The 12,394-nt window shown below is 37.6% G+C and overlaps 1 protein-coding gene across 4 annotated transcripts in view; it reads left to right on the forward strand.

Moving 5' to 3' along the window:
* Window positions 1-12,394, forward strand: part of LOC149553579 (ADP-ribosylation factor GTPase-activating protein AGD3-like) — a 150,281-nt gene that overhangs the window by 31,000 nt on the left and 106,887 nt on the right. For all 4 annotated transcript variants that reach the window (XM_089788979.1, XM_089788980.1, XM_089788981.1 and 1 more), the window contains one exon: window positions 1,278-1,348. In XM_089788979.1, the coding sequence (XP_089645105.1) occupies window positions 1,278-1,348 (71 nt within the window). The remainder of the gene's footprint in view (window positions 1-1,277; window positions 1,349-12,394) is intronic.

A 12,394-nucleotide genomic window follows, 5' to 3' on the forward strand; every position in this document is an offset into this window, starting at 1 on the left:
AAATCTCTTGGGGTAAATTATAGTAAATCTCTTTTAGTGAATGGACTATCATATGTGGATTTAAAGATTAGTGAGTACAGGGATAGGGTCATATGTGGTGTGATACCAATGGAGTGTTGCCATTTACTATTGGGGAGACCATGACAATTTGATAGGTAGTCAATGTATGATGCTAAAGAGACCACCTATCTTATTAAGAGGATGGAAAGGCATTTAAACCAACTTATTTGCAGGAAGATGAGAAAGGGAAAGGTAAAATTCATATTGTCATGTTTAGCAAGAAAGAGACCATATGCTGTGAAGTCCTTGAGACAACAGGGTTGATCGATGGTGTACTAGTTGGGACAATAATGTGTCCATTTGTTGATTAAACCATATTATCAAAATGTAATAGTAGGCATTGTACACTAGTTATAGACTATTTGGGAAAATGATAGACTTAGTTTAGAAGCATGACACTATGATAACTTCATATGGGTGCAAGTTTGGACACTTCTAGTTATACATTGTTTCTATATTAAGTAGAGATTTAAGATTATTGTGATTTTTATTTACTACAAAATTTTTAGTAATGAAATAGGAGTCTTATGGAGAAATGCAAAAGCTTAATTGAACTAGAGTGTAGTTACTTGTGTGATGTTTGTGACCAGGAATTATAACGATAATTTGTCTAACTTTGTAATAAAGTACAAGGTATGAAACATTCTTTTATACAATTGTCCATGGGATATTTGCAATTGATATTCAAAATTGGCTTCTTAGTAGATGAAGGGATTTATGACTAAGCTTTCGAACTACTTCAAATTATTGTATTTGTTATATACTTAACATTTAATTTCCCAACGATTGCATTTTCTCTTGTGTAAAATTTTCTAAAAGAAAGTTTGTGGAAATATTTTATTCTCATCACTACTCTCATTAGCATATTAGTGGAAGATGATTTTTACTTTTCATTTTATACTTTTGGCCTTTCATCCTTCTAAATTTGCTTAAGGTTTCATTTGAGTCCAATGTGAATGTAATTTTCTTTGCTCTTTGATGTTTATAATGAGAAAGTGCAAATTTATATACACGAGGCATATCACTACATTTTAAAACTTGGTTCACAATAAAACCATTTCTTTTGTATTCATTCTAACTTTGAAGTATTGAGGATATGACTACGGTGTGTTGATGGTTGGTCTAAGAGATGTAAAACATATAGCATTAGAAGGGTTGTGTTTTAGCAATGTAAATATTGTTTATGATTGTGGTTCCTCTATTTATCTTTGTGACAGGACCTGTGATGACGAAATTCACTATTGCTTTGCGTGAAATAGGGACATATAAAGAAGTGCTTCGATCTCAGGTAGATTCTGACATGTATAACATTTTTGTGTAATGGTCTTCTAACTTGTAAGTGTAAATGTGGAGAAATCTAATATAGCTAACTTTTTGGTTATTGGTCTGTACTTCATGTGAGCTAGTGATTGTCACTCTTCGAACCCTAATTTTTTATCATTTAAAACGAATTATTAACTTTTTTAGCAATAAAACCAGTTGTTCAAATGGGCATTGCCTTTAGTTGTCTTCATTTGATGTGTGTTGTAGTTGAAGTAGATACTTTCCAAAATAAATGACCAATAGTGTGTTTCTTATAATTGTGAGTTGTCTCAAAATATTTATCTTTATTGTTATTGAATCCATAGTTGAAAAATGCGTACACAACAACTTATTGCCAAGGGCCAAAAAACAAATCATTGATTACTTGGCAAATTCTCAACTACTTAAAAAATTGCTTAAATTTAATTAGAAATGCTTTTTTTTTGCAAAATTCAGCAAGGAGATGTACCTAATGAGTTAGTAAATGAGTAAACAAAAGAAATTAGCCCAATCTGGATATAACAAAATGACATCCTCATGTGGAATGTTGATGACAAGTAGCCTGATAGTTTGAAGCAAAAGTAAAATAGCAAAATGTCTTTGTAAAACTATAAGTAAATACAACATCAAAATAGTCTTCATCTTCCTCTTCCCATTCTCACGATCTCTAGTAAAAATATGGGAGGGGTAGGTGGTATAGTCCTAGAAGTCTATTGTAGCTGCAACAACTCCCTTTCCATAGTTGGCTATGACTTGACCTCTATTCTTGGATATAGATTGGTGCTAGCACTGAGAATGACTCCTTCCCATCATTCTCCTCCTTAATGTCACCCTATCCTGTTGCAAACCTACCCTCCTCCATAGCTTTTCTGTCCAAATCGTAGATCTCATCCTCTATCAACTATAGATGTTGCTTGTATGATGTCCAAAGTAAGGATCTATGTCAATCAAATGGACCTGCTACTGTTTCCTCTACCTTCCTTGTGTACACTCGAAGGTTATATTGCACAAAGACAAGGTCATTGAGGTGTTTGTGCACTAACTTGTTCCCCTTCTTTGTGTGAATGACCTTGAACAAACTCCAATTACACTTAGAATTGGATGAACTACTTCTCATTTATGTGGAAGACAATAGTTTGAAGAGTTAGAAAGCAAGGTGTAACATATTTTAATTTTCATCTACTTATCATTAATGTGGAAGACTCCAAAATTCTATATATCACACTTGGAGTTTGAGTGTTTCTTCCTCTCTTGACCACGTTTGAGGAGAATAGCTTGCCCCTTGCACCCTTGTACATGACTAATTCATGATAAATGAGGTTTCTCACTTCAACCTTAGGTATCATTCTTTTAATGCATTCTGTGATGCTTTGCATGACCTCTCCATAGGGATCCGAGTAGGATGGCGAGGAGTAAAAACAATGGTTGAGGAAGTACCTTGCTACATCAATGGGTTGGTGGAATTGATTGTTCCATCTTTTTCCCTTACAGGATTAAATTTGGGGCTGTCCTCAGCTTTATCCACAACCTCATAAAGATACCCCATCGAGGTTTGATCCCCATCTACCAAGTGGACACCTCTAACCACGGTCTCCAATACCTACAATTGAAAAGTGGAAAAGGCCTAAGCCATTAATTAAGTTGGAACATAAATACAAACCCAACTCGTGAGGCACTGAGACGACAAAGTTGGGTAAAAGTCCTTTAGCCTTGCCATATTAAGTACAATTCAACCTTTCAAAGGTTTTTCTATAGATTTGTTTAGGAAACAAAAAACATGGATGACCATTCTCCAATGATCAATGCTTACGTTACAAATTAATGATGAATTACTTAAATACACAAAATTAAAATACTGAAGTTTTGAAGTTTCCAAGTTACGTTCAATATCTCTATAGCTCTTTGTGCAAATTGGTTGTCAAAGACATCTTCTTCGAATAACTTGAGTCTTGCCTTGCTTGACTCACAAACATTTGCTTCAAAAATGTCAAAGAAGTAAAGAATACTTCGCAACGTTAAGAAAATCATCACAAAACTTGCGACTTTTGCTCTTACCAATTCCTTCCCTTGGGTGTGTACTCTATTCAAGTAAAGAACCCAGGGGTGACCATAGATTTATTTTGTGAATTTTCTCGCGCCCTCTACAGTCAGTCTCAACCAATTTAGTTTTCCTATGTCCTCCAAAAGAATGTTAAGGACATGCACTGCACAAGGAGTCTAGAAAAGTGTAGCATATCTATCTTAAGGGGCCTACCCATTTCCACATATGTCACTGCATTATCGGTTACAATTTGCACCACATTATTTATTCCCATCTCTGTTACAACTTGCTGTAACATTAGAGTCAAAGTTTTGGCAATCTTCACCTTGTTGGAGGCATCCAAAAATCTCAAAAACACATCATCCTTGCAAGAAACCAAAAATCAATGATGTGGTTTTTGCCATCTACTAATCCATTTGAAAGAATAGTGCAGCTGCGTTGTCTCCATTGTACATTTTGCTCTTCCACCACTTCTTTTGCACTAGAAATTACATCTATGAGCAACCTACAAGTACGAAGTTTAACATTAAATGGACAATTTTGGTGTAAAAAACAACTTACATTCAACAAAATTAATTAATAACCAAAAATATAAATAAATAAATTTACTTCATTGTAAAGATCAAAACTCAACATAAGCTATCAAGATTCAAAACTAACTTAAAATATTTAAAAACTAAAACAAGTGAACTAACCTCCTTCTCAAGTCTGCATGAAAAGGTGCCTAGTAGCCTTTTTCCACCACAGTCATTGCGATAACCAAATTTAGTCAATATGGATTTTCTGCAACATTGAAAGGGATGTCGTTGATGTGCCATAAATCTGCATAAGCAATGTTTACTTGATGCTGCACATCCCTTTCCACCTAGTTCCCCTCAATGATGGTTGTGTTCCAGATGTGTTGTTGTGCCCAGAAATCTATCTATAAAGGATGACGATGACACCTATGGTGGTGCTTAACTAGAAGTACCAAAAGTGGTGGAGAGGGGGATGCTAGATTTGTGCATACATGGGCCGCAAGGAGAGCCCACTAAGTGCTTTGTGTAAGCTAGATATGAAAGAAATAACTTCTCTTCAAGATTGACTAGAACACTTGAAATCAACAATGGCTGCCCTCATGGCTAGTTTTGCCCTTTCCCTTTTCGAATTTTCTCTTTTTGGGCAGCGAACAAGGCATTTATCTCTCTTTTTAATTTCTTCCGTGGCTCCCTCACAAGCCCTTGTATCATGCATCATTATATGTGCAAGGTGGTATTTCAAGCGATGTATGCCTCTACTAATTGTTTTTCACAATGCAAATTATGGAATTAATTTTAGGTCCTTCAAAGGCATACTTCCAAGCCTTTTTAGCATCCCCTTTAGGATGTGTGCACACATATCCAGATGAACATACATCTATTGAGGTATTTGCAAATTGAAACCAGAAATCAATATATTATTATTTAAATAAAAATTTAGAAAACAAGCTAAATTGATGTTAATTGCACACTAAAAAAATTGATGTTTAAAATTATACATAAACTTCTAACTTCCCTGGGAACTAGTTTTAAAGTTACAAGTTCCCTTTGAACTATTGGCAATTAACTACCTTGATGGTTAAAAAATAGAAAACAACATAAACTCATGCAATAGACCAATAAAAAATTCAAGGTAGTTCAAAAGGAAGTTATAAGTTTTAGAGGTTGAAAAGTGCCTATAACAAATGCAAAAGCTGAGAATGGCAGATAGAATTGGGTGTATGAAGTTCTGTTATTAATAAAGTGGAGTTTCCTGCATATTCTTTTTATCTCGACAGTTATTTCAGTCTGTTTACAGCGCTCATTTCATGGTCTAAATTTTACCAATCTGAAGATCCATTGTTTGGACCTGTTAAGGTATTTAATCAGGCCTTGTCTTGGTTTTTGTGGCATATGTTTTCATTGAAAGCAAAGAATATATTGCTGTTTGAGTATAACTGTTTGAAAACCTTGTTTAGGGAAACCCGAGAGCAAATAAGATGTAATAACTTTAATATCAACACGTGTTAAGACCCCAAATTGGGCATGGAGATGGGGCTCGATGTACACTACATGTCTTGAAAGTGGCAGGACGATATGCACAATGTGGCGCAAAGGTTGGATGGAGAAAACTGATAGTTGCTGAATGGAATGAATGTCTGCTTCAGAAAATACAGTCTCAGTGCGGGGCCCATATCTTAAATGTTAACCACTGGATTTTGCTAAATTTTGGATATGTTGTTGGGAAGCAAGTTTACCACAATGTCACTGGATCTATTGAAGAAATGTTATTGGGCTCAAAAGTTATTGTTTTCTGAGTAGGGTCTATGTAAAACCAGTAAATTTGTGTTTCATCAGTAAAGAAATTTGAACACTATTATGTGTGGGGAAATTTGAGATTCAATGGATTGATAGGCATTGAGTATGGTATGGGAAAAGTCCTCTGATTATGGTATGGGAAAAGTCATAAAAGGAAGAGTCTTATTTGCAAGGGTTATAGTGAATAGGACAAGTGGCATCTGTTAGAGGAGCTTGAGTATGGTAAGAGTCTCATGAAGGAATGAAAGAATGTCTTGAAGGATCAAGGAGGATGAAGTGTGATCCTAGTTTTGTTAATGGGAATGGATGTTGTCATGGGATGCTAGAAGGTGTACATGTAGTCAAGGGTATGAGGACAGAGCAGAGGGACATGGATTCTTATGAAGACAATCAAAGTTTGAAGAGTGTGATCAGCGAGTTGTGAGTTTTGTTTGAAGAGTGGAAGTTTAGAGGTCTGGGAGAGTTGGCCAATGTGTGGTCTTGACCATTAATAGGTCTTTGGAAGTGTGAGGATTGGGTGACCTATTTTAGGGAACCTTGTATTGTCCCAAGTTGGTGAACTACGATAGTGTCTTAGAAGACAATTGATGTGAGAAGTTGTATCTCACTAAGAGTTAGAAGAATTCGTCCTTGAATGAAATAGGACCTGTGATTAGGCCAGCTATGCTCTGCATCATAGTGGTATCAGAACAAGAAGGCATGGGATATGTGTGTGGGTACAACGCCAAGGAGGCAATCCACATAGTTGAGGAGAGAAGCCTAGGATAGGCACAAGATGGCTTTGACAAGGTCAGAGAGGGAAATGCTAGAGGCATTCAAGGATTTTGAATCAGTCATTTATTTGAGGGTTGATTTCGAAGATTCTGGAACAAGGTTGGAAAAACCAGTCATGCAAGATTACTTGAAGGTGTTTCGCAACATACTTGATTCCATCCTTGTGAAACAGTGATAGTTATGTTGTTTTGCAACCTGTCTATTTGCATCCTTGCAATATAGCGATTTACTTCAAGTATTTGAATGAAGGGGTTTATTAAGCCTTGAGGAGTTGGAAACTTGATTTGAGTGAAGTGTTGTAAGAAAGGAGATAGATAGACCTTGTGGGTTTTGGGTTATAGTTAGAAAGAGCTTGAGTGTTACCTCATTGAAAGGTTATTGGACTAATCCCTCTGCATCATATTGGTATCAGAGGAAGGCAGTATGTACTTGCTGTTGGTGAAATTGTGCTAAGGATTTAATAAAGTGGGGAGTTGCTCATTAATTGTTTGCCAATATTCTGATATCAATTTCCAGTCACTTTGTGAATGTATCAAATTATTGAAAGAGTGGAGAATCAATTCTCATATTGGTATTATATATAGTTATGTGCATCTATCCATCTCCAGTTCATTTGCTTGAGTTTCGAGTTCACTTGCCAAGTGTTTGACGAATTGTCAAACATCTGAATAATTGATGTATTTTGAAGTTATAACTAGCTAGGGTTATTATAGTGGTATTAGAGCGGTTTCCTGCCAGCCTGCAGGAATTGGACTCAGTTATTATTTTGATCAGTGCTTACTTCATAGATTGTCAGATTGATTTTGTGATTTAGTTTTTAGTGTTATGGATGGTGACAGGGGGTTTGGTATTCATTATACTTGCGAAGGGCGTACTTCTCCGCCTAGGGATGGAGAATCTGAGATGGGGTATTGTGAAACAGTTGGTACGAATGAGCTGAATCAAAATCACAAACAGATGACCCAACTGATTTCAAATCTGAGATTTGAGTAGAGCATGATATCGCTTTTTCGAAGAGTGAAATTTAATGATATAGTTGTGGCTACAAATGCGCGAGACATTTCTTATGAGACACCGCATGAGTTGGGCACAGTTGTGGTGGAATGTGATGAGAATTCATGTTAGGTTGAGTCAGCTGATCAAGTTGTTGACATGACCCACTAGGATTGTGCATTTGATGGCGATGTAGAGATAGTGGAGGTAGGAGAATGTGAGGATACCATCATATCAATAGCCACCCATGTGTCGGTTGAGCCATCTACTGAGGAGTTTAGTGGTATACATGCGGTCGTAGATGTGTGCTTTGATAATAGTACACATGTTATTGATGATGAGGTGAGTGGTGGCGAGGAAGAGTCATTTTATAGTTCAGATCAGCACAATTGTGAGGTTCACTTCTGATGTAACCCCAATATTATTAAAAAATAATTCGAATTCTGACACAAAACAAATGTTTTAGAATGCCATAACTCTTCATTAAATATTCTACAACTCTACTTTGCCTCTACAATGAAAACAAACATCTACTTATTACAAATCTGAAAATTACCATATTTGGTAATTTTTAAAACTCATCCTATGAATCTTGATTTTTCCCAGGAAAAGCCCCCAACTAAGGCAAGATGAATTGGCAACTAATCAACGAAATCAAAGATATGATTTCGTTTTTATTACAAAAACAAAATTCTAAAAAAACTGGAAAAAACACTAAAAGCCAATTTCGGAGGTCAAGATGAGTTTTCAGGCTCTTGGAAAAATGTCGAAACAGCCACCTATCGAGTTGAGCTCGATCAGCAATCCAAATAACTCCTTTTAGTGCAACTACCTGTAAAATTTTAGCCAAAACCCACATCCGAGTCAAAAGTTATGACCCTCAGAAGTAAGTCTAAAACCCACATCCGAGTGTTGCCTTGACCCTCGGATGCCCCTACATCATTCTCCCCTGCTTGAAAAGAATGAAGCTCCTGCGAGTTCTGGTCCTCAAATTGCTTCTTTTTAGGCTCATCCAGCTTTTGCAACTCCCATTCGGTAATCCAAGTGCTATCTATCGGTGCCAACCCTTCCCACTACACAAGATATCTGTTGTAGTCACCCTGACGAATCTTAACAGTCTTCTTGTCTAGAATTTGTGCAACCTTTTCTCTCTTTTTGATGGGTATGGTGTGTGTCTAGTCTACCTCATCCTCTTTTTAAACAGAGGTATCATCACCATGGAAAGTATACAAATTAGAAATATTAAACACAGGGGATATATCAAGACCACTTGGGAGCTCTACCTCATACGCATTATCATTAATCTTTTTCAAAATCTTGCAGGGACCAATTTTCGTATATTTCAATTTATGATAAGTCCCAGTAGGAAACCTCTCCTTTCTGAGGTAAACCATCACTAGATCCTCTGCATTAAAAACCTAATGCCTTCGAGTAGCATCTGTAAAAGCTTTGTACCGCTCATTGCTTTCCCACAACTTTTGTCTTACATTTTCTTGCAATTGGTGGAGCTGCTCTGCAAATGCTTCCCCATCATCATTGACTCGATCACCCAAAGGAAGCTGTGCCAAATGGAGAACACCTTGAGTGTTATGTCCATAAACAATCTGAAATGGTGACTTACCAGTTGACCTGTTCACTGAACTGTTATAAGCAAATTTTGCTTGAGGCAATGCCAAATCCCATTGTTTGAGGTTCTCTCCAACAATACATCACAACAGATTACCCTAACTACGATTGACAACTTCTGTTTGTCCATCTGTTTGTGGATGGTTAGCACTACTAAACTATAATTTTGTTCCCATTTTCTTCCATAACGTCCGCCAAAAATGACTCAAGAACTTGGTATCTCGGTTAGAGGTGATTGTTTTTGGAACCCCGTGCAATCTGACTATCTCAGAAAAGAATAACTCAGCCACCCTAGTAGCATCACTAGTTTTCTTACAAGCAATGAAATGAGCCATTTTGGAGAATCTGTCCACAACTACAAAAATAGAGTCATTACCTCGCTGTGTATGTGGCAATCCTAATACAAAATCTATACTCAAATTTGTCCACGGTCTAACTGGTACTGGTAATGGCATGTATAATCTAGTGTTCTGGGAGTGCCCTTTGGCTACTTGAAAAACTCGACACCTCCACAAACCTAGTGATATCTCACTTCATCTATGGCCAATAGTACTTATCTGCCACCAAAGCTATTGTTTTATCCTTCCCGAAACGCCCAGCCATACCACTACTATGAAATTCTCGAATAATATTTTCTTGCATTGAGCCTACAGGAACACATAGCTGCTTTCCCTTGAATAAGTAACCATCTTGCATTAGATAATCACCTTGAATAGTGTCTGCATGTCCAGGTACTGGATTCTTCAACTGATCAACAACTTCCCAAAAGTCACTATTAGACTCATACAAGTCTTTGATTGCATCAAAGCCAACCACCTCTGTTTCCATGATATTTAGAAGAACAACTCGCCTGCTTAAGGCATCTGCAACTTGATTCTGTTTCCCAAATTTATGCTTTAGAACAAAGGTATACCCTTGTAGGAAAGAGACCCACTTTGCATGTCTAGTGTTCAATTTCTTTTGTGTGTTCAAGTATTTCAGAGCAATATGGTTTGTAAACAACACAAATTCTTTGGGTACTAGATAATGCTTCCAGTGCCTCAAAGCTTGCACAATTGCATAGAATTCTATATCATATGTAGAATATTTCTTCCGCACATCATTCAATTTTTCACTAAAAAAGGCAATGGGCTTACCTTCTTGGCTAAGTATAGCACCAATGCCCACATGTGAGGCATCACAGTCCACTTCAAACACTTTGTCAAAATCTAGTAGTGCTAGTATTGGAGCTTTAGTGACCTTCTTCTTTAGGTATTGGAAACTATCTTCAGCCTCTTTGGCCCATGAGAACTCTTGACCCTTAGTGCAATCTGTCACAGGTGCTACTATGCTACTGAAATTACGAATGAACTTTCTATAGAAAGTAGCCAAGCCATGGAAACTTCTCACCTCGGTGATACTATGTGGACTAGGCCATTCAAGAATGGCTCGAACTTTCTCTGGATCCATCTTGACACCATCTGCAAAAATGACAAATCCTAGAAAAACCAAGCTTTCTTGCATGAACCTACACTTTTTAAAATTAGCATAGAGCTTTTCTCTCCTCAATACCCCCAATATTATCCTCAAGTCTTGCAGATGTCCTTCCCATCCCTTACTAAAAATCAGTATATCATCAAAATAAACTACTACAAACTTATCAACGTAGGGACGCAACACAGTGGTCATGAGTCTCATAAAAGTACTAGGTGCATTGGATAAACCAAAAGACATAACCTTCCATTCATACAAACCATCTCTAGTTTTGAAAGCTGTTTTTCACTCATCCCCCTCTTGGATGCGGATCTGATGGTACCCACTTCGTAGATCAATCTTAGAGAAATACTTCGCTCCAACAAGAACATCCAACATGTCATCCAAACATGGGATAGGAAAACGATACCTGATGGTTACCCTATTGATGGCTCAACTGTCTGTGCACATCCTTCACGTTCCATCTTTCTTTGGAGTTAATAATGCTGGGACGGCATAGGGGTTCATGCTCTCTTGTACTAAGCCCTTTTGTATTAGCTCAGTCACCTGTTTGTCCAGTTCTGCATGCTGTGTTGGACTCATTCTATATGCCTCTTGATTGGGGAGACTTGCTCCTGGAATAAGATCAATATGATGTTGGATATCTCGTTTTGGGGGAAGTCCAACAGGTAGCTCCTTTGGAATGACATCTGAATATTCTTCCAACATTGCAACTGCTTCTGGTGGTATAGCCAAGTCTTCTTCTTTCCCCTTTTGTACTACCAATGCATAACAACACCCTGTCACTTTCATCTCCTTGACAAGTTCCTTTTCAGACAGCATACTTTTAGTTTTTCCATCACCCTTGAGAGGTAATAAGACTACCTGAGATCCATCCTTCCAGAAGGTGTAAGTATTCTTTTCCCCATTATGAATAACCTTTCTGTCATACTGCTAGGGACGACCCAAGAGTACATGACATGCATCCATTGGAATCACATCACACCATAGCTCATCCTTGTAGACCTTCCCTATGGAAAATTTAACAAGGCATCTCTTATCTATTGTGACTTCACTTCCCTTTTTAAACCATGCAATCCGATAAGGACGAGGGTGCTTCTCACATTGGAGATTTAGTTTGTCTACCATTTCTTTAGAAACCATATTCTCACAACTATCTCCATCAACAATTACTTGACATACCTTTCCCCCTGAGGTGCACCTTGTCCGAAATATGTTGGTCCTAAGCCATGAATCATCAATGCCTTTCTCCTCTACATCCTCCTTGGCTGGAATAATCATTGCCCTTCTCATCATGAGACTTTCTCCCATATCTGGAGATACTTCTTGTTTAGGTTCATTGTCAGCCTGGGCTAGGTTCACTCTGGATGGCCCTCCTTGATTTCTATCTTGCATGTTGAAATTGGAACACTCAAAAGCCCTATGGCCACCTTCTCTACACCTAAAACAAGTGAAAGGCCTTCTCTGTTTTTCCCAGCCTCTTCCGCTTCCATAGCCTCGACCTCGCTAAAACCCCCTTCCTTTTTCTTGATTCGGAGGATCCTGCCTAGCATCCATAAATTTTTCAGAGCTTTGAAAACTCTCTCCCCGACCATTATTAAAACCTCTTCGAATTGGAGTTGATGTACCCCTTCGACCACCTCTATTCCTCTGGTTATATTGCCTATTTTGCTTTTCTTCAGCCTTTAGAGCTAAGTGGTAGGCTTTCTCCATACTGTTAACACGATGCATGCTCAGTTCATCTTGAATAGAGAATTTCAAGCCATTAACATATCTAGCAGCCATCTGCTCATTATTTTCTTGATGCTCT

This window comes from Cupressus sempervirens, chromosome 6 (assembly GCF_028749045.1).
Source record: "Cupressus sempervirens isolate cs-2001-9-10 chromosome 6, ASM2874904v1, whole genome shotgun sequence".
NCBI classification, from domain to species: domain Eukaryota; kingdom Viridiplantae; phylum Streptophyta; class Pinopsida; order Cupressales; family Cupressaceae; genus Cupressus; species Cupressus sempervirens.